This window comes from Calonectris borealis, chromosome 2 (assembly GCF_964195595.1).
Source record: "Calonectris borealis chromosome 2, bCalBor7.hap1.2, whole genome shotgun sequence".
NCBI lineage: Eukaryota > Metazoa > Chordata > Aves > Procellariiformes > Procellariidae > Calonectris > Calonectris borealis.
In genome coordinates this window covers 59,988,923-60,011,788 of record NC_134313.1, presented here as the reverse complement: position 1 = coordinate 60,011,788, position 22,866 = coordinate 59,988,923, and the positions used below count along the sequence as shown (strand labels likewise).

Here is a 22,866-nt window from a genome sequence, read left to right as displayed (position 1 = left end):
GATAGTGCAACTTTTTAAAACACATTTATCACAACACAAATTAATTCCTTGCATTCATCTAAGTTCTCAACTTTATACCTTGGCACACAAAACAGGAATTTTGTTTCATATTAAAAAAAATCCACACCCTGGGAGAAAAAAAAAAGCAAACTGGCCAATTCTTCCCCCATTTATCTAGCAAAACCACCTTCTTCCTTCTGCCATTCAGTGAGTATAAAACAGGCTGTACAAGCCTCATTTCTGTGCTAAGTTAACTTTTAGAATTAAATAATTGAAATAGTTTATTAAAAAAAAATAATATATCCCCCCCTCTCCCCTGAAACACTGCTCGTAGACAAACTGAATGGAAGTTTGTATTTCTTTCAATCTGCTTTGCATGCAATTCCCCTGAAAGGAATCAGAAACAAAGAACTGGTTTGCACGTTTGGTTTTACTAAGTTGTACCACGTGAAACGTAACAACATTGTGCACCGGAGCATGGGGGTCTTCCTCCACCGCTCTGCTTGAATCTCTTGTCTTCAGTTCAAATGCACCTGGGCGAGTAACTTAGACCAGGTTTCCTGGTTTCCGGTCTTGGCCTTTGCTGGGGACTATTGTGCTCTCTGAATTGTTCTGCTGAAACTGAAGTCTGCTCCCCCTCTGCGAGGAAGAAGGCGCGTTGCTGTGCTGGTGATGGAAAAAAGAGGAGCCTGGATAATGCCCCATGACCTCGCTGTACGTCGGGGGTGGTCCTTCCATCCTTCCATTACTGCTATAGTTGGTTGCACTTATGCCCGAATTGCTGCTTGGTGGGCAGGGGCCCCCATTGTACATCGAGATGTCTATCAAGTCGCTATCAAAAATGGTTCGGTTGGGTGGTGCTCTGACAGATTCCCGGTTGAGCTCCATCTGCTGTTCTGGGTCCCGGAGCTGCAGGGTGCACGGGCCTTGGTACGGCGGTGGCTCCTCCCCGTCAGAGAGGGAGATGGTCGGAGGAAGGTCAATCTCATGCTGCATGTAAGGGTAAGTGGGCTGGAAGCGACTGAAACGGTCCCGCTGCATAAAAGATGGGGCGGTAAACCTGTCCCTGGACCTTGGAGCATACATGATCTGAAATGGGAAGAGAGAGACAGTGACTCCACGTCTGAGCAAAGCACTGTGGGTGCTCCGTATTTACGAAGAACCGATAAAACAGAAAATACTTCTCTTTGCCACCTATCTTAAAAGATTAAACCCAGCAGATACTGTGCAGCGTGCTCCCACACACATGCATATGAAAAGAAGAGGTAGGAGTTGCAGGAAGGATCTAACACAAGATACTTGACAACAATTCACGAAGGAAGACCAAGACCTCACACAGCTCCTTCTGACATTAAAACATGCAGAGCCGAGAGAAAACAATTGTTTCTGTACATAGGAAGAAGCACTTTCTCTCTAGTCTTGACAATTAACTAGTTCTATGAAAATGTCCCAATACTGAATTTCAGCTGCAGTCTGAGCCTCCCCCTCCTACTCAGAGTTAATGTAATACCCTGCATCACCAAAGAATTCAGATGGTCATTTTAGTACATTTTGTAAAGGCCTGGCATATCTCACGCCTTCACTACCAGAGTGTATCAGGTGTCCTCCTCCCCCTCAGTTCTCATCCAGAACTCAGCCTCCGGGGAGGACCTGCAAGGCTTCTGCACTGCGAGTGGAAAAAATGTCCCCGGCATATTAAGCCCTGGAGAAGGTCAGGCTTTACAAGAGGAAGAGTTCAAGACGCTCTGTGAGAAGCTATTGCTCCTCACTTGGTCTATCCCAGATCTAGAGAGACACACCACCTTCTTAGACCTAGATCTATCAAACTGCTCTTCTCATTTTTTAGGTCCATGCAGGGTCTTTAGCCCCCGACCCTCATGGATGCAAGGTCAGCCACCAGGAAGATTCACTGTTTGACACAGGTGAGCTGGGCCACTTGGAGCAACACACCCACAAATTATCACTCAGACCGAGGATCTGTGCTAGCTGGAAGACACTGGTGATAGGATATGTGTTGTAAATCCAGGAAAAACACAGGGAGAAGAGCAACTGGTCTCGCAGATTCCACTGAATACACAAATTACTGAGCCACCGCATGAGAGAGACACCCCTACCACTTACATGTGAATGCCTACTGTGATACAGGGAGCAGCGTATGGAGATGAGGTGTCAGGTAGGTAGAATTTCATTCTTTTAATGAAAAAGTCTTAAGCGTTTATGGAATGGGAGTTAAGGCAGGCTCAGATGTCCACATGAACCTGGCTCTTGATCTACACTGAAAAAGCTTTATTTACTAAATAGATGCATGCTTTTGAGAGGAGCCAAATATACATAACAGGAAAAGGGAAAGCACATTGGTGAAGATAATAAGAAATCTGTCTGTACCTCTGAAGCACCCTGGCGCGAAACCGAGCTTTCTGAAGGCCACAAGCACCCTTCCTGGAATGTAGAAAAACACAACAAGACAGAAAAATTAATGGATCACATCACCATCCTACCTCAAATACCACAACTTTTAGGAGCAGTCAGCTTCTAAGGACTGGTTGTCTCCACCTAAAGAAAGGTGATAAACAAGTAATGTCCCATCCCTTGCTTTCCAAAACCAGAACAAACAACAGCTCTGCACCCAAGCAAGTCATGCTTGGTCCATTTTGCAAGTGCCAAGACGCCAGCCACAGCACCCAGCCTCACAGGCCGTAAGGACGCAGGAAGCCGGTGGCAGCTACGAGCGCATGGCAACATGCAGAGAGGACAGGAGGCACTTCAGCACTTGTGTGCTGAGCGGGTACCCTTCACCTCCCAACCCGTGAGAAGACCACGTCAGCACGGTCGGCAGGTCCGATGAAGCTGACCTGCCAGCCAATTACAACACCAGAGCCAAAACAGTTCGCAATGAAACCTGGCATCTGTAATCTCAGTGAAGTGACCAGTCACTCTAAACCCAGGTATATTCCGGTCAAAACTGTCAGTTGCCCAGTTGCCACCATAAACAGTAATTAAGCAGCTGAGGCTTCAGCCACCAGTTCCCCTCTTCAACCACTTCCCCAACCACCTTCTCAGGTCAAAGTGTTTTCTCTCTCATGCTCTGAAAGGCTGTTCTGACATTGTACCAGCATTCAGGGCAGAATAAAAGGATGAAGAACAACATGTGTGTATCACTATTTTTCTTCTCAATTAATTGTTTAGAGTAGCAGTAACTACCGCAATGGATTTATTTTATTGGAAAATTTCGAAGCTGAAAAGGACACATAAGAGCAGCAGAAAGCACAGAATTTCAATTTTGGTGCAAAAAGAAAATCAAAACATTGTATGGTCATGACTATTTTTCTTGGTGCTAATTCAAGTTTTATCATTTTATAGACATAAGAAATTTCAGGAACAGGAAGGAAAATGCATGCTGTCCCCAAAAGCATTACCCTGTATAGACTACTTTCAAATCTTACTGTGTTGCTTCTTCTCTGCATAGCATCTTTCAACATATTTCAGATGTAAAAATAGACCTAACTAGATGTTCATCATGACACTCGGAGACCGAAAGCCGTCTGTGATCTTGTCAGGAGAGTCCACCGCAGAGGAAAGCTGCTCTAAGAGGAATCTCCCACAGGATTCAGCTGTTAAGGGAAATGCTTTGAATAACAAAGCCGGTCAATCACTTCTCTTCTGTAGCTTTAGAAAGCAGAGATAGAGTGAGGCTGACAATTGCAATCATTTACAACTTCCCTTTGCAAGTATCCCCATTTGCAAAGGCCTGATACAGAAGACAAATCTTACATAGATTCATGTATTTCAGTGCCTATATAAGGTTTTGTCAATAGAAGAAATTGTAACTGTATAACTGTATATATACGTGTATATACATACTTGTACTCACCTTCCTTTCCACCCCTCCATCACCCAGATGCCCTCACTTTGAAATATCTGAGGGTATATTTGCACAATTAAAGACAATCCAGTTATCAGCAGCTGACCCAGCAGGCTCCAAGCCTGTTGCAATTGTTAAGTAAAACATACTAGTCGAAACTAAAATGCTCAATTAACTGCCCATGAACTACAGGCCATACACAGCCCAACAGCAGATTCCTGAGTGATGGTTTGAAAAATAAAATAGTGTGTAGCTTTATGCTTAGTGCAACTGTCTCAGTCTCGCCTTTAATGTGTTCAGGCTCAGAAGACAGGAAAAAAGGCAAAACCAATGACCCAACCCAGAAAGGAATTCAATCTACCACCACCACTTGTGTTACTTAAACTCCCCTATGAAAGAGAGTTTCCAATGTGGAAGTGGAAACGACGACTCCCATCCTAGGGCCCACCTCTCCTAAGGCAGGAGAGTAAGAAGAGCCGAAGGAGATGCAGCATGGCGAAAAATTCCTCGCGCTGAGATGGAGCGGGACCTGCACGCCGAGCCTACGCACACAGACCTGGTACCAGCAATGTCTTAACAGAAACAACTTGCTGGAAGAGTGGAGTTGCCCATTACTTCTACTGCTGACGCCTGAATCCCAGTACAGTAAAAGACCCTGCCTGGAGGCACGGCACCTGCTACAGGGACCCCACAGAGGGCAACCAGGGTGCTGGGATAGTCGGACCAAGACGATGAGACCAAAGGAGCCCAAAGGCTTTCCCCACTCTGGGCTGACTACTCGAGGAGGTAGACAGCTTGGGATGCAGCTGAACACCAAGGCTGTGAGATCCTTAGGATGCAAGGATGTGTTAACAACATGGCCTCTGTGACAGTGTGTCCTACTGGCCACCTGTAGCTCCTCCCTTCCCCAAGGTTTCCTCTGGAGAGAGCAGCAGGCTGAATAAATCATTCAGCAGCAGCCAGCCCCCAGCAAGATCTCTGTCCCTGGAGCCAGAGGAACTCCCCAAGCAGATGGCTGGGTAGCATGTGCTCAGCATGCCCACGCTTGGAAAATACCAGGCTCACACACCACATGCGGACCAACCTCACCATGCGTACGTGGTCGGTCCAGTACCACGGTACAGGATTCTCTCATCACCACTAGAATAAGCCCAGACTAACTGGCCCAACGTAGGAAAAGGCAGTACACTTTTACTTAGTGCATGGACAACTCTTAAAATGGACAGTGAGAGAGGCAAGAAGAAAGGGAAGGAGCTGACAGACAACTGGGCTTCCTGCATTCAGCTACCTGAATCCTTCTAGGACATGAACTTACTGTACACTGAACTTACTGTCACCCGCAGTGACAGATACAAACATGTAGAGGGGCTTCCTAAATTTTAAGAGGAGAGCAATATGACAACATGGGAAGAAGAGTACAGAGAGGAGGGAAAAAAAAACAGAAACAGACAACGGACAACATGCCAGTGCTTAATTATGAATGGCTCTCTGTATTTGGGGTTTATATTTGTAAGTATTTGAGAGATACAACAGAACAGGAAAATCCTTTATGCTTAATATCACACACTAGAAAGCCCTTATCCTTTCACATAGCACACATTTCATTAGGTGCCCCTGAGCCAGACGCAGTAGCTCGCTACTGAGCTGTGCAGCAAAGGCAGACTCCGCTCGGGTCTGCCTGCACTACTTATTTAGATGTGCCCTGCTGCTAACTTCCCAAGGCTAAGAGAAAAGTTAGGAAATTAATAAAAATTTAACACACTGAAGTGCTTTGCTGAATCTTGTCCTGAAATACTATAGGGGTTTTTCTGCACTTTGCCATCTCCTCTACATAAGCTGGCATCTGTCTGGAAGAAGAGAACTGCATCCAAACAGGTGCCTGCCCCATCTTCCCAATTTTGGTCTTTTCAGCCACTCTGCCTTCCTGAAATTGCTCCATCCACCATGAGAGACTTACTATCTACATTTCTCAAGTCTTCACATCAAAGAAATCCTCCCTCCCCTGCACTGGGTAGATAGGACCTCACCCAAGGGTTGGTGCCCACCTACCCCGCTGTTCTTGGGGTGATGGCAAGGGGTTGAGAGGAGAAGAAAGGAAAAACCTCAGTGTTGCAGAAGGAAAATATCCCCATGACTTTTTTTTCCACAAAATGTAGATGTAAGAAATAACACACTGGGACTGCCGCGAACAATCTGGGTGACTTAAATGGAGGGAAAGTGTTATTTCTTGCTCTCTCCTTCTACTTACAGACCTTCATTTGACAGCTAAAATATTTCCCTGTGCTCAGACCAGTGAAAATCAAGTAAGAACTGACAGCATTTGTATTTATATTCCCTCATATTGTTTCTCCCTTTATTATTCAAAATACCAAGGTAGATTGGCCTAATGATAAAAAAAACTACTTTCAACTTCTTTTCACTCCGTGACTTCTTATCCCATGAGCGAGGTGATACAGACACAAGCAATTCGGCTGGGCACAACAGCTAACCAGCCGCCAGGCCTGGTGCCAGCTCACAGCCCCAGTACCGCACCATCTGGCAACGTGCCGACAGGCGCTTCCCAGCTAGCAAATCCAGCGCTGGCAGTCCTGCTGGATGCCCCCTCACACCAAACGCCCAGGGATTTGTACAAGTAGTTCTCACGTAGGTGCAATCCACGCTAAACCTGAGCAAATGCAATTTACCCATTTTTGTCTGTGGGCAATATATCATTTACCTGCTTCTTACAGGTTCTCAGCAGCTAGCCACTTCAACTTGCTCCTAAAGGTCTTCAGGCGTGAGCTTCAATACTTAAAAGTAACAGGGAGACAAAGCTTATGCATTCGTTCCCTATATTGTATTAATTTTTAACAGTGTTAGGTTTTGGAATGAAAAAGGATGAGTCTCCATGGTAAATCCTAGCTCCTACAAGTAACACCAAAGCGAGAAAAATCTTAGGGATCCAGCTATGTCTTTTGCTGACCTCAGCCATTCCTGGGTTTCACAATAATTTACAGAAATTAATTTTGCGATTAGGTTTTGAAATAACAGCATCATTTAATAAATCCAGCTGGGTGGTTACTTAATTATCTTATGGTGATGATTATTTAACTCAATATTTAGAGCTTAGGAGACTAGATAAGGCTAAGATAATTTGCCTGATTTGTACTTTTACAACAGTTAACAGCCTCTAGAATTAAACAGTTTAGGAAGATGACTTTTTGAGGACACTTTTAAACACTGTGCTTCCTGGAACACACAGTGTCATCCAACTACCTTGGCTGAGCATCAGCACATTGACAGACATCGGGAAAGAACTTTACTGGAAGAAGAATTTTTAACTCAGGATAAATTGCAGGTAAAAATTTACATTCAGTAAGAAAAACTCCTCAAACTGTAATGAAGCAGAAGCATCCCTGTGCTGGTTTTGGCTGGGATAGTGTTAATTTTCTTCACAGTAGCTAGTATGGGGCTATGTTTTGGATTTGTGCTGGAAACAGTGTTGATAACACAGGGATGGTTCAGTCACTGCTGAGCAGTGCTTACACAGAGTCAAGGCCTTTTCTGCTCCTCACACCACCCCACCAGCGAGTGGGCTGGGGGTGCACACGGAGTTGGGAGGGGACACAGCCGGGACAGCTGACCCCAACTGACCAATTCCACACCATATGACGTCATGCTCAGCATATAAATCTGGGGGAAGAAGAAGGAAGGGGGGGACCTTTGGAGTGATGGCGTTTTGTTTTCCCAAGTAACCACTGCGCATGACGGAGTCCTGCTTTCCTGGAGATGGCTGAACTCCTGCCTGCCGATGGGAAGCAGTGAATGATTTCCTTGTTTTGCTTTGCTTGCGTGCGCGTCTTTTGCTTTCCCTATTAAACTGTCTTTACCTCAACCCACGACTTTTCTCACTTTTACCCTTCCGATTCTCTCCCCCATCCCACTGTGGGGGAACGAGTGAGTGGCTGTGTGGTGCTTAGTTGCTGGCTGGGGTTAAACCACAACAATCCCATATAATCCAAACTTTGCTTTTCTACTGACTCTTAAGGACACTTTCAGTTTTTCTCCACTTTTCAGTTTCTGAGAATTAGAACTCTACCTAAAATTGTATTTCCTGAGAAACAAAAGTCAGTTTTTCACTTTCTGAAATACATTACCGGTTAAGAAGGTCCCTCTTTCCCCCTCGATTAAACTCGGATTTTTGTTTTTTATATGTTCATATATATATACACACACACAAAAAAATATACACATCTCTCGCAAATGAAGCGTTTCAGATAGCAGTGTAGTTTCTGATTTTGGCCCTAGGTGGCAGTGATACATTACACCACATTAAAGCAGCGGCTTGCTCAAATCGCTCCGGGAAGGCTCGTTCCTCCCTGCCTCTTCCTGGGCAATAGAGACCATCGCAGCTCTTAAGATTACAAGATTTTCCCTACTGAACACAAGCAAAGTAAAACTATTGCGTTGTCCCCAATAGAATGACAAGTATTCCAGCAGGATTGCTCTTCCCTTTAAAAGCTGTGTTTCCCAAGGGCAGGAAAGGTTACAGCATCTGGCAGAGCAGAGCACAGCACCAAGGAGAAGTACTAGAGAGAGATAATTATGAAGAGCATCAAACCTCTCACATGTAGTCTCCCTCCCTACATTTATAGTGATTATTTCTGTTACTTCATGCTTTAAAACTTTTATTTCCCTCAACTTCACAGCACTTTACCACTTTAAATAACCTTCATTTCATCCCAGTGAAGGAAATAGTACTATTATCCTTCCTCCTTTATTTGGAGATGAAGCAAGTTGCCCAAGGTGACACACTGAGTCAGCAGCCACCCGAAGCTGGCGCCCCTCGCTTCTAGTCCTACCTGCAGATTTCCTAGATGATCCTGCCCTTATAAAGATGTTGAGACTTAATTGTGGTAGACTTCAAAGAGCAGCAGCCAGCGCACACTGTCCCTCCTGGCAGCACGCCCTGAGGAGAGGCAAGCCTGCCGCCCTCACGCAGGCAGCAGGAGAGCACAGCGCACGCCCAGCCCCTGCCAACGGATGCCTGGTGCAAAGGAAAAGGTTTGGCAAAGCAGGGTGGTCTACAGCACTCGCACTCTCTCCCAGCTATAGACTGGGTTCTTGCTCCCACTGGGATTTTCTTTCGTTTGCACACGTCAGCAAGAAAATCAGAACGAGTGGGCCAGGGATGCCAGCAGGGAACAGAAGGAATAATGCTCGCACCGGTGAGGAGTAATTTAAAAGGCCAAGAGGCGAGACTAACATTTGAAATCACCAACAAATCCCTGGAGTTGTCAATATTATTGAGTATTTTCTGTCACCCTCCTGATGTTCCCCTTATATTCTGAAATAGCTATTCCAAGAAGGAGGGCAGTATTTTTACAGCTGTGCTCCTGGAGCTTGGCATTCGAGATGGGCATTATCAGTGCAGGTCCTGACGCAAGCTGACTAGTCCTAGCAGCCATGCTGCCCTCTGTGCTGGGAGGCGGGGGCTGGTCAGGCTGAGCATCTTGTGTGACGGATGCAGGGACTTCGCTGCCAGGAGTGGGCCTGGGGCAGTCAAAGTGTTTGGTACTCCTTCAACATCCACTTTATAAAAGAAAAAGATGCAAGACAAGCCAGCAGGGTGGGAAGAAGGAATCAATTTAGGAACATCGGAAGCTCATTAAGTACCTCCCTGTAAGTCACTTAGTTAATCTCTTCTCCCTCAACATCCCCCTGGAAATCACTGGTGATGACACTAAGAGTTAATCATCAGAACGCAAGATTTGTCTTGGTTTTATCCCAGCAAACAGCAGAGTGCTGCCGCAGCCGCCCGGCCACAGCTACCTACATTCCAACAGGATGGTTTTGGTTACCAGCAGCGCTACCCTCCCAATACGTCAGCCCTCCCAAGGCACAGTCAGCAACACCACAACACACACCTCCCCGGACACCAGACGCACATACCCTGTGCCCAGATGTGCCTTGGAAAGGCTGCCACGTGGCTCTGCCCCGAAACCCCCGGCACTGCCAGTAGCATCCGTGGCTCCCATGGGAGAGGTGGTGGTGTCCTAGTGGGGCGGCCCTGGGGATGCTCCCAGAATACTCCACACCTACAGCCTTCGCATCCCCCTCAGATGCTCTGCAAACCTTGGCTCGCTCCCGGCTGTGAAGCCAAACACTGCTGATGGATCAGCCAGCAGGGGGAAACATTCCGTATTTTATCCATCGCGATAGGGACACCCTTCAGTGCCGTGCACGCTCACTTCAGGTTGCCGCTCACGCCAACACGGCTGTCACTCAGCATCGTTCCACCTCTCGCAGTTATGACCCAAAACTGGTATTTCTGCTAACGTTAAAACAGGCTTTGAATGTTTTAATAGCCACGCTAGGAGAGGGCAGGGCTCGCCATGGGAGGGCAGGCAGCGTCCTCGGCAGCACTGCTGCAGAAGCATCCAGTACTCCTGAGCACTCAAAGGTTGTCCTGCCCCTGCTGTGATCCCTTTAAGGCCTTGGCACACTAACCAAGGTAATAAAACAAACAAAGACCAGGGGAAAGATTGGAAGATGAGACTCCAGAGAGGATGAAAAGGGGAAAAAAAAAAAACAACAAGAAAAGAAAAAAATTAAAGATGAACTGGTGGTCACACAGGAAAGCATATTTACAGAACAGGAACATAACAACCACTTTTCAGCATGTAGTTGTCAAAGAAAAGGGATCAGTCCCTTTTCTGCCCTTCAAGTGTTACTAACACTTATTTTATTTTATCTTCTTTTTAATACTCCAATTTCTGGACTTGGAAAACAATGAGAATTTCAATTTCCAGGCCTTTTTTTTGTGGGTTTTTTTTTTTTTTTTGAAAATGAAGGAGGTTCAGCCAGACAAAGAAGAAACCCACAAATACCTTTTATTTCATTACTCTGAAGGCCTGACCCCATGAGTTTTACAGGTGTGAGACTGGCAATAAAGGTAGTAGATAAATTATCTGTTCATTTCTATCACACTTTCTAGAAAAAACAGAATAAAAGATCATCTGTTCGATAGTTGGTCTTTACGGGGCCAGAAATCTGTGCAATTCAGCCACAGCTCAGCTGTTGGAAGGCGTGATTATCTAGAAATAGGACAGGCTTGAGAAAAGGAAAATTGAAGGTAACAAAAGGACAAAAAAAAAAAGAGGCCCATCTGAATAGGAGAAGCATGATTCTTCATCTTGGTACACCTCTGCTCTCTCAGTTACGTGAAAGGGGGCTCACTTCATAGTTCACTACAGGAACTAGCCAACGGTCAATTAATTTGCTTTACCTTTTTCTTTTAAGAAATACAGCTGAACTTCCTCTATTTCCATTCACTATTTCTCCACCAAGAGAAGGCCTGAGTCAGAATGGTATTTTCTTCAGACATTAGTAGTTAATAAACATTTAAATCTGTTTTCAGAGTCTATATATTAAAAAAAACCAAACAACAAAACACATTCCCTTGGAAGAGAATCCACTTATTGATAGCATTTGCACACAGAACAAGGCCTGCCTGGTTACAAAATAAATGTATTTTAAAAGTGTAATCTAACCTGCATCTTACTGCTCACACCATCTGTTTACCTTGTGCAATTCACTCCAACGTGGACAGTGAGAACAGACTGGTCGTTTCCAGTTTCACATCACAGAGCAAATGCTTTAGTTTCCTGACCCTCATGCACTGCACACTACTTTTAAGGTTTGCACTGCAAGCAGCGCACAACCAGTTTCTATCAGAATTTCCTTCTAATACCTGAGACAAAGGAAAATTCAAACATATTTGACATCTGACCTCAGAGACCTCCAAAGTCCTGTTCTCCACAAGTATGACCTTCTTTTAAGAACAGCTTCAGCTTATCAGAAATCCAGATGAGTAATAGTGATGACAAACCTATACCAGAGACTTTTCGGAAGAATTAGTAACCGGTTCTTGCCAACCAATCATCAATTCCCATTAAGTGCTCACTTGGCTATGATTATCATTACTTACAAGGGTGCCATCAAACTGAAACTGAGTCAGTGTTTTTAAAATGATTTAAGAGCAGCTCTGGATACTAAAGCAGCTCCCAAGTCCCCACTGCCAAATTGCGTGCTCTTCTTCACAAGAAGGTGATGTTTCCTCCCTCGCATCCAAGAGAACAGGCACTGCTTGCTCTGATAACAGACAATACTAACGAACCATACAAAGGAAATAATGGGTTACTTCATGCATTTGACAGCTTACTGCAGTTTTAAAAGATTTGTGAAGATGAAAATGCGTTTCCTTTATCTCAAATTATTTCATTTTAGGTACTTGTAGCAATTATAGCTAACACTTTTCAGACAGAAGTGCGATTCTTGAATTACGGCATCCATTTCAAAGCAACACTCAAATTAATCTAGCCAATTTTTCCAGCCCTGAAGTCCAGAAGGTTAAGGTTTGACAAGTTCCAGTTTTGTCCGTAACCAAATTAGAGCTAAATATTCCTGCGCTACTGAAGTGCTAGGGAATGAGACGACCTCCCCTTGAGGAGACTGCTCCTTTCCTCCCCACGCAGCCTCCGAGGTAAAAGCTATTCACCCCACAAAAGGGTGGAGGTGACGGGCTAGGCGAGAGCTTCGGGAACCCTGCACTCGTCACGTTTTACAGCTGGCTTTCAGGAGGGAGCTGCCAATAGCCAGGGGTGCAGCTCCACAGCAGCCGCTCAGGTCCAGCCCTGGCTGCGGCACCCCTGCCTCCTCCCCTGCCAGCGCTCCCTCCCCTGCCCGGGCACTTCGCTCGCTGATCTGGCTGAAATCTAGCTGTGGGGGGAAAACAGCAATTAGTGTTCAGCCAGACCAGCCCCCTGAGGCCTCTCGCCACGACCTTGGCAGCTCCCTAAGGAGCACAGAGAAGAAGGAAACATAGGATCGGCATGGAAAGAAAGGTGAGACTGTGGACTTACGACTGGTGTAAACCATTATGGGACCGCACCTTCCAACTGCAATCAATTTTTTTTGACAGCGAAATGAAATGAAGCTGTGAACCCAACGCTGTTGCCAGGAATTCAATGCATCAAAAGGCTCACAAATGGCCCCTTGGCCATCGCACTCATCAAAGAGCCCGAGGGCACCACCTCGAGGACATAGAAAAGCACATCAGGAAAAGGACCTCCCCACAACATCACAGGATACTGCCTGGCTTGGGGGGATGTCCGAAGGTCAGGGACACCCTGTGGTTAACCCTCACAAGGGAGCAGTGCATCCCACCCAGCAAACTCCTGGCTCACAAGGCAAGTTAGGTGCCCATTTACTGTTGGGCTGACTAAAGACAGCCTTAACAAGTCTCAACGGAGATCCGGTCTTAAGCCTTTGGCTCTGTAACCACTCCACGTCCTTGGAGGGATCATTTTCCTAATATTTTTCTTGCTGTTTGAGTGAAACAAACATTACATTTTCCTGGGCCCTTACTGGGCCAGTGTTTTGGATCCAGCAAACAGTTACTGCAGCTTCACAAAACAGTAACAGTGATAAAACTCTATGATATTAGTAAATATATGGAAAGTCACAACAACCTGTATTTCAAATCTTTGTAACCCAGGTGATCATTCCCCCTCCGCTCCCCTTTGAATTACAGCAGCAGCAAACAGGATGTCGCATCTGAGCCTCCAAACGCAAAATGAAAATAGGCTACAGAAAACATAGCAGGGTCTAAAAATAATCAAAGACAGCATCTCTTAAATTTACGTTCTGGTTTTTTTTTATACTGACAAATACAACCTCAGCAAAAGACCCAACTACAGGGAGTATTAAAAGTGACATCAGAAGTTTTTCCAGCAGTCACCGGTACCGGAGCTCCTCAGGAGGCTTTGCTGCAGACCCGTACAGCACAAGGAGAAGGAATTTGGTGCAAGGGACTCATACTCACCGTCTGCAAAGTTTCCTCCTGTCTTCTGCTTTGGCTCTGTCGGTTGATAAAGGAGCGTGTCGAGAGTTTGTAATGGTTCAACAAGCAGATGATCACTACCACCATAACAGTTATAACCACAATTATGATGATGATTTGAACAAACTCCAGTTCAGCTAAAACAAAGAAAGAAAGAGAAAAATATGTCAATCACACACAGAATGTTATCCATCAAAGCAATAATCTGAAAAATCCTCAGTATTTCATCAAGATTGATCTGGAGTAAGATGTTACTGCTGTCCATTTCGCAAAGTTTCATGAAGAAAACTGTGTTCTAAAAAGTGGGAAAATTATTAATTTTTTGGCAGTGCCAATCAACCAGTATGAGTGGCTACAGGTCAAAGCTAAGAAACTTCTTGGTGGTCCTTCTCCGCAGCCTTCACAGGTAATAACTTCTTCAGCATAAACACTACAGACAAGCCTTTTGGATAATACAATTTCACTGGGGACAAAAAACCAAACAAAAACACACACAAAGCCCACTCTATTTTAATAGCCACCTGCAATGCCAATCCAGAGGGCTCCATGAGCTTCAAAGCAGAGGCCACAGAGAGAGGAATCAGGACACTGTATCTAGTAAACTATCCTTAATTTTTTTAATCAGCTCAATAGCATGAAAGCCACCTAAATCAAGTGGAAAACAAACTTTTTTCCTATTGAATCTACACACAATGTCTTTTTCAATTACTTACTTCTCTCCAACTAGAGTAAAATTAACTTTTTTAGGACATTCCCATTCAGGTAAAAATCTAAAAAGAGACCTGGTACTCTAAAACAAGGTATGTTCCACTATGGTTAAAAATGAAACTGGAGCCTTGGCTGTTGCAAGAGATACAATTACGATGAACCTCATCAGAGCCCATCATCTTATCTGAAGTCCTGCCTATACCACAAATATTAAGTATATTTAGAAATGAGTCACTCTTGCACCCTTTCGGCTACACTGGAGCAGCAAGGATGAGCAATGTAAGGGGAGAAATTGCCCTTTGGAATTACACAGTTGCTGATATTTCTGTGGAAACTGCATTGCTCACAGAGGATGCTCTCATCTTGAAAGACAACTCCAGTTAATGAGAGGAGATCTTTGGTTGCTAGGCTGGTAGAAAAAGCAAAGAAGCAGTGCAAGCTGCTCAGTTTCAGCACTTTCCAAAAATGGCACTACTTTTGGGTGCCGAAACATGAACTTCGGGGAACCAATATTAAATTTCTGTTTTAAAAAGCCAGTGAGGAAAGAAAGAAAATAAAGCAAACATCAGAGAAAACAAGCTTCCCCCCCGCTTATCTCTTTCATTTGCAGTCATCCTCAGCCTTCTGCGTAACAGCAGTACGCTTACGCAAACACAACACGACTATGAAACTGAGCTAGAAAAATGCTGTTCACATATAAAGTCCAAAACAATTGCGGTGGAACTAAAGGAAACCCAAGGCTGTTTCATTATTCTAAGATCTTTTGCGAGCAAAACCTCAGACTACAGGAGCTGCAAGTGCTCTGGTGTCCCATGGAGGCTGGTGCAGAGGGCCAGCTCTTTGACACAAGTTACCAGTGGGCACAGGCACGCCACCATGTAAGTGCTGAGGTTCTGCAATTGTCTCAGTAGGAGCAACTAAACTTGTTTAAGGCTAAGGAAAGAGTGAAAGGCAACAATACATGTATCGTTTAATTTCTCTTTGCTGTTAGGTACCATCCACTCATCAAGACCACCAATATTTTCAGAAAATTTGATTAGTCAGTGCTTTGCTCTGCTTTTGCTATCAATCCCATATGCAGCAATCTTTTTTTTTTTTCCTTCTCCTCTCTTGAGTCATTGGAAGCTAACAATGTCAGCACCAAAAGATCAAAAAGCAGGAAGCATAGAATTAATTAAAAAACAAACCCACAAAAACCGTGCTTAAGTAAAAAGTCAACTTTTCTTGGCTCAGAAGCACAGAATACAGACTTGACACAGTTGACAACTGCTGCAATTCACATTCTGCGGCTACTAAGTATCAAAGGGTTTCTTTACCCAAAACTTTTTTTTTTTACTTTAGATTGGAAATTGAGAGACTGTTGCTAAAGGGCAACATGCAAAACAAGCAATGTTGATTTAGGCTTTCCTAGAATGCAAAGATCACTGGGATGACATGTTACTTCTCTATCTGCCAAGGGCAGAGTCTTCTAAATTTATCAAGGCCCCAGCGTTTCAGTGGCGGGGAAGGTACCTCTCCTTTAGAAATAAAGGATTGGGACTGTGAGCATTTCCCCCAGGGGGGAATCATTTGGAAGTGTTTGACTAAAACACAGCCTTATAATAAAAAAAAGTAAAGAAAACCACAGCACACAGGGGTGAGCACACAGGATTTTCCAAGTCCAGTTTTACGTCGCAAACATTAAAACGCAACGAAACACTCTACTGACGTTCAGGAGGATTTCCTCGCTGGAAAGTGGAGGAAAAGGAAAGGGAAGGTGATTTTTAATCTCTTCTTCCTCCTGACTGGCCCTCCTGCTGCTCATTAGGTTATTAACAGGAAAAAGCAGAGAGACAAAAGCAGCAGCAGCCGTCTCTATTTACCGGCACTGCTCAAGGCGATGTGGACAGTTTCTGGCGCTGCTGACACACAGGGGTGACCCCGGCCCCCGCCTCGCCTCCTGCCCCGCTGCCCCACGCCTGCCGGGCACCAAGGGCCGCTGCAGCACCGCCTTCCAGGCGGGCATCTCCTCCTGCCCCCTCTGCCTATAGGTTAACGGGGAAAGAGGCTGGGGCGAGCTTTGGAAAAGAAACGATGCATTTTTACCTGCCCAAGTCTCTCTGTCACACTCGCATATACCTGTTTCTTCACGCGGAGGAAACAGTATTTATCATACATTTTTTCCCAGGAGAATATTTTTCATGGTAAACGCACAGCACGAAAAAGGCAACCATACGTTGAATGGAAACACCTTCACAGAAGAGTATGAAAAAAAAGAAGTAACTTACAATCCTATCAACAATCACGCAAGCACCCTAAATCCTCCTCCGCAGACAGACCCTCCCAGGCCAGGAAAGCCTCCCCTGCGCCCCGGGGCTCTGCTAGCCAGCGCTCTCCCAGCGGGCTGGGCTGCAAGTCGGCTTTCGCTCCGGGAAACTCGGGGACGGAGCCGGCAGCAGCCCCACCCGCGCAGACACACCGGACGAACGAAGGGGTACCTCTGTCCAACCACAGGTCTTTTAACCGCGCATCCTTCACCGCTGTCCTGTTAAGCCGCTCACTGGACATGCTCGCCTCCGGCGGGCGGGGGGCTCAAGCCGCTCCGCCAGCCCCCCCGGCGGGCACCGCATCACCGGCAGCCCCGGGATCCATGCGGCGAGGGGACACCGTCCTCGGGCCGCCCGCTCAGCCCGACGCGGGGGCTGACAGACGGCCTCCTGTCCGTCCGTCCGTCCCTCTCCCCAGCGCAGCGGCAGGGCCCAGCCCCGGCGCTCAGATCGCAGCTACCGACCACCAGCTGCCGCCGGCAGCGGGCAGCGCGCCGTGGAGCGGCGGCCCGGCGGGAGCGGGCGGGCAGGGCCAGCTCCGGCCGCCCTCGGCCCCCGGCCGCGCGTGTGCGCGCACGCACGGACACACGGACGCGAGAGGCGCCTCTGGGCTCCTGACGGCAGGGCCCCGCCGCGCTCTGTCCGGAGAAGCACGAATTTAAAAAAACCCCAAAAATATTAATTAAAAAAAAAAATTAACCGGCGAGAGCAAAAAAGAGAAGAAAAAACCCCACGGCGCCCCGCTCCTCCCCGAGCCCCGCCGCGGGGCCTGGGAGGGCAGGAGGGAGGAAGGTGCGTAGCTTACCCGCGCCGCCGCCCCGCCGCTCTTTAAGCCCGGCCCGGCCCGGCGGGCGCTCGGGGCGCCCCGGCTCTTCCGCCTGCCCCGTCCCGCCGCGCCTGCGCCGCCGCCGCCGGCCCCGCCCCGCCCCCTCGCACGTGCCCGCGCCCCGTCCCGCCCCGCCCCGCCGTCACGCGCCCGCGGGGGAGCCCGCGCTGCGCGCCCGCCCCGGCGCCGCCGCCGCCAGCTGCCGGCCCCAGCCAGGAGCCGGGGCGAGCAACGCGCCTTCCCCAGTTCTTTGACGACCCGGACCCCGCGTCCGTCCCGTTTCCACCGACTCGAAAAGGCACCGGCAAGGCAACCTCAGCCCCAGCCCTCGTCTCCTTCCCGCGCCGCAGGTACGCGGCCAGCGACAGTCACCGCAGAAACCTTCCCGAGCTGGGCGGCTGCAATTTCACTATGCAACGGTTTAGGGAGAGTCGGGGGCGTAGAATATTAGGGAGACGCATCCTGGCACAATACTGCAAAACAATAACCAGCAGAAGAACTAATGCCTATAACCTCAAGCGATCCGCACGCACAAGTTAAAAAGAAAGTAGAGGGGAAGGGAAAGAAAACACGGGAGACGCTCAGACTTGGGCTCCAGTCGCCGGTGTGTTTCTTTAGCAAAACTCCCGGCTCCAGCAGCATCTGCCTCCCCTTCAGCCCCTCCACCTGCCCCAGCCCTGCTGCTGAGCCAGCCTTTCTGGCTTGGCTGTTTTTCAGGCAGATGGGTTCCCCATCCCAATCCCAACCCGGATTCACAGTCAAACGGAAGGCGGTAGCAGGGACTCGCAGGCTGTCCCCACCACTGCTGCTCGCAGGAGCAGCACAGCCCCACGGGAGGCCCTGCCACGCCAGGAAGCCCCGTTAGCACCACGTCCCTCATTAGCACTATGTCCCTCAACTCCTGGCGTGTTGCTCCTATACCTGCTTCACCAGCACGGCCAAGCCCTCCTCCCGTTCCTAGTTACTTCTCTGGATTATTGTAGCATCCCAAAGCACCGGGTAAGATTGGTGCGAGTCTACGTGAGCAGGAAAAGAGAGTTCATCCTCTGGTCCACACTTGGCCAGGTCTTGGGAGCTGCTGAAGGCAGAGGAGCTGGGCCGCAGCGCTGGCGAGGCTCCACGTCCCGCTGCCAGCAGGCTGGCTAGCTCAGCACAGCCCCACGCCAGCACTGCTCCCCCTCACAGCACGGCCACAACGCTCCAAGCTCCCAGGACATGCTCTGGGGCGACCATGGACACGGGAAAGGCTGCTCCTCACGCCTTTCAGATCTGCAAACCCCATGGACCAGTCTCAAAAAAAGATCCCTTGACTCGAAGTCAAGTAGCAAAAGCCAGGAGGGGAAAGAGGCTGAGAGGAGTAAGCCAGCTTGCGGTCACCCATCAGGCTTGCACTAGGAAGAGTCAGGGGGTTTAAAATATTAGGGAGACACATCCCGAGATACATATCCACTGCACACAGCAGGGCCCTCTCGTTTGGTTACAGGCTCTCCCCACTGTCTGGATTTATTAAACTGTTGTTGATGTTTAGCTCAATACTGCAAGGTCTAAAGCCCCAATCCAAACAGTACAGACAAGCTGGGGAACAGCGATTGTGGACTGTAAATAAATATCCTTTGAGAGTTTCTAGAAGAGCAGGATGATTTTAAATTGTGGAATGCTTTTGTGCGAGCAGAGTATTAACTGACTACAGCACCGTTACCAGCAGAGGGAAATAATTCAGTACAGGTAGCAGATGTGGAGCACCTTCAATACTACAATCTTATCGCCCCTAGACTACTTTGAAAACAATTAATTCAACAGACCGGCCTTTTAAACATGGCTGTTGTATCAGCATGACCTGCTTTGTGTTTACAGAATTGCTGCTGAGGCTGATTATCTTCCTGTCACAAATTCTCCATTGTCAAGGATTGAAGTGTAAAAGTTTCTGAGCCAAAGATTGACCCACATATATCATTCACAAACCTCATGTTTAAAATGAGAAGTTGGTTTCAGATAAGCATAGTTTAAAGACTCTAAGCAGAAAACAAAATAAAATTAATATATTAGTATTAATGCTGCTCCTTTACTTTGGTCTCCTGCAATTGAAGCCTGGATGTTTAGAGTCTTTTCAGTTCCTGAAGGGCATTAACCTACAGCATAAAACAATTGCTTTGGCAAGACTGGGAATTCGGTGCATAGAGAGACTGATACTTTACATACTTTACTCCCGCTCTAGCCCACTACTTCCCTACCCACCAAAATTTCTTTAATATTACTGTACAAGTGCAGGCACAATGACTGCAAAATGGTAACAGACTGCTGTATCCATAAGCAACACACCTGACAAGCATCCTCAAGAACATCCTCAGAACAATATTTGGCTCATTACCTATTTATTAAGAATCCATCATCAAGTTTTTAATGTGAATCAAACCCTTTAGGGGCTGAACAACTGCGCAGCAAGTGCCAGATAACCCATAAAAGCTGTTTTGTCAACAAGGATGGGGGTCCTGCTTCCTTCTAAAATTCCCCTCCTGGTAACAGGTTCCACCGTGACCTCTGAGCAGGACGGCTGCTCTGGCGACAGGGTTGAAGCTCCCTAAGCAGGCTTTGGCACACCGAGTCGTAATGCTCCTCCACAAGCCATTACAAGTCTAGCATATTAATGATAAAGCCAAGGGCTAGTTAAACTTGGAAACATTTATGTGAAATTTTATAAAGGACGTGTTTACTGATCTGTCTCCTCAGTCTTGACTAGGAAAACAAAAAACTCCTTCTGGAACCCGCAAGAACAAAACCTGATTTTTGTTTTACTAAAAGTAAAGATGTTAATCTCTTAGGTGTAAGAAAACAGTCATGCTTTGGTGACTAAAACTGGACAGATGCTGCTTTCTCACTATGAGTTTTGTGTTTCCGCTACTTACCCCTTTTTTTCTCTGCTTCTCTAAAGACATTACTGACTCTGGGCAGGCTCTTGGCCAGCCCTTACTCTGAAGAGTAACAGAAAAACCACAGTCTTGAAACTGGAAAATAAGGGGGTGTTTCCTCCTGCCTGCAGTCAGCCCCTTGGGGAACTCACCTGTGGAACCTGGACGGCGGGGGAGTGTGCGGCAGCGCTTCCCCCTCCCTGTGCTGTGATACAGCTCGGAGCCACGCGCGAAACTTCAGCCCAGAAAACCATCTGAGATAGGCACAAATCTACAACCATTAACACTTCACACAGGGCCACGCGTCCTTACGTGCCTCTCCCAGGCAGCACCAGGACGATGCTTCACGGTCAAAGCCATGTTGGGGTGACACGTGCCTGTCATGGGGGAGCTGTGCTTTCAGCCTCCCCGCCAGCCAGGCGGGCAAAAGGGCCCTGACAGCAGTCCCGTGGGTCTTTGGGACCACCCGGATAATCGCGGCCCAATGCTGCAGTCCCAGCCCCATGCCAAGCTAGCGGCCATGGGGGCACGGCCCCGGCTCCTTCTTGCCACCCGTCAGGCTTCAAGCGACTGCAGATGCACCCACCAAATGCCCCTCACCCCCACCTCTCAAACTGCCACCTCCTGGGGTAAATTTTCACCTTTTCAGTTAAATCTGGAGTTTATAGGTTAAGGTTGTCAGAAAAAGATACTGAGGAATGGCACCACCCCAGGGAAAGGAAAAGTGCTTTTCTCATTGGCAGTGAATTCCGGTAACTTCTTTGCCAGCAGGTGCGTATCTAGTTGTATTATATCGTTGTGTTTAATGTGATTAGGTACAAGGAACAAGCCTTGGGAGCAGTGTGGATAGATTAGCGACACAACCCAAAAGAAGCAAGTTTGGTGGAGGGATGTGACGCAGAAGAGGACAGTGTTTAAGGCTTCTAAATTAACTCCCCGTTAAAGCTGTTCTTTACTCTGCATTAATAGGAAGGAGAGTGAATGTGATTTCTCTCTCTCTTTTTTTTTTTTTAAATCACCCTTTGCAATACTCAGTTAAACAGTTCCCTCCAAATCTTGTTTCCTAGAAAAACAAAGCGGTCCTTCATATGCATAGTTAGTGGCACAGCCTGCGTGGTCTATGTGCTGGCTACGCGTGCAGTGGTTTGTTTCCCTGTGCTGGAAGGAGGGTTCAATCTGGGACACTGAATTATAACATGCTGTTTTAAAAGTGATCACCGTTTCAGACCTGACTAGCCCTAGCTCTGTTTACACTGGTAAGTGAGAAAATCTACTCATGAATTATCCCCACTGCAGTTCTATTAGTCTTCGCACGCCGGCTCGACACAGGCAATTTACAGTCATCTCCTCCAGCAGGGTTAAATGGTACAGTGAGAATAATATGCTGGCCCTGTTTACCCTGGAGATTATGCTGCTGGTAACTTCGATGCTCCCCTGCTACTGCTGAATTTCCTAGGTACGGAATTTCCTAGTGCTGATGCATAAGGAAAGAGAAACTCTGGGCAGGGAAAGGCAGCTGTAAATCTGAAGGTGATAATCAGCCCAGGCTACTCAGACCATGAAAATATCCCTAAAGGAACGAAGCAACTGGGTGGCTGAGAACCAAAATTTCACACAGTACCTGTTACGCTGAACACTGTTATACAGTGGTTTCCACTTACTTTAATCATTGACTAATTCAATCCTCCATTTAGTTCCATTAAAAACTCGTGAACAAAATCAGCTGCACTGAAAATACTGCAACCCCTTCCATCCTTCATTTTGATGATATTCCATAGCTTTTGGATTATTTTGAGCTTAAATCTAATCAGTGGTTGTAAAAATGAGCCATTTAAGTAAGAGAAAAGGCAAGAAAGGATCACAATGTTTTTTTTTTTTTAATTCCATTTTTATTCAGAGTTCTCCCAGCAGTAATTGCAATTAGTACCTGGTACTGGACTCTGTGGAGTCTCAGTGGTTGCAGCATGACAACCCTGCCTAAGCTCCCCGTGGTTTCCAGGCAATTCCCAGCAAGTACAGGGAAGAATCATCCCTCATTATTATTTTTTTTTTTAGCCCATTCAAACAGGAGCTAGAAGAGATGCACTAAGGACCACATTAAAAAGCTGAGAGATCACATCATGCATTATCTTACCATAGGAACAGATGAAAGTTAAATGAGAGACAGAATTAGCATGGGTGCTAGAATCTATGCATATGCAAGAATCCACCTCCAACACAAAACTGAACTGTTGTAGAAATATAGGTTGCTAAATAAGCTATTAGCGGTATTTTACACACAAAAAGGAACGTTCATTCTTCCGCTAAAGAACACTCTTTGGAGATACAGAGAGTCTCCTGCCAGGTGGATTATTCACTCCATAAATCTCAACTGC

General features: G+C 46.9%; 1 protein-coding gene across 4 annotated transcripts; it reads right to left on the bottom strand.

Annotated features, from left to right (window-relative positions):
• Positions 1-412: 412 nt before the first annotated feature.
• LDLRAD4 (low density lipoprotein receptor class A domain containing 4) lies at positions 413-17,656 on the bottom strand. Of its 4 annotated transcripts, none has more exons than XM_075142152.1 (4): positions 17,565-17,656; positions 13,728-13,882; positions 2,386-2,439; positions 413-1,089 (listed from the first exon to the last, which is right to left on the bottom strand). In XM_075142152.1, the coding sequence occupies exons 2-4, from the start codon at positions 13,830-13,832 to the stop codon at positions 547-549; spliced, it is 702 nt and encodes a 233-aa protein (XP_074998253.1). In that variant the 5' UTR covers positions 13,833-13,882; positions 17,565-17,656; the 3' UTR covers positions 413-546. The 4 variants fall into 4 exon arrangements, with proteins under 4 accessions (XP_074998253.1, XP_074998250.1, XP_074998252.1 ...); XM_075142149.1 differs by having other exon boundaries at positions 16,931-17,626; XM_075142151.1 differs by lacking the exon at positions 17,565-17,656 and adding an exon at positions 16,316-16,334.
• Positions 17,657-22,866: the final 5,210 nt, after the last annotated feature.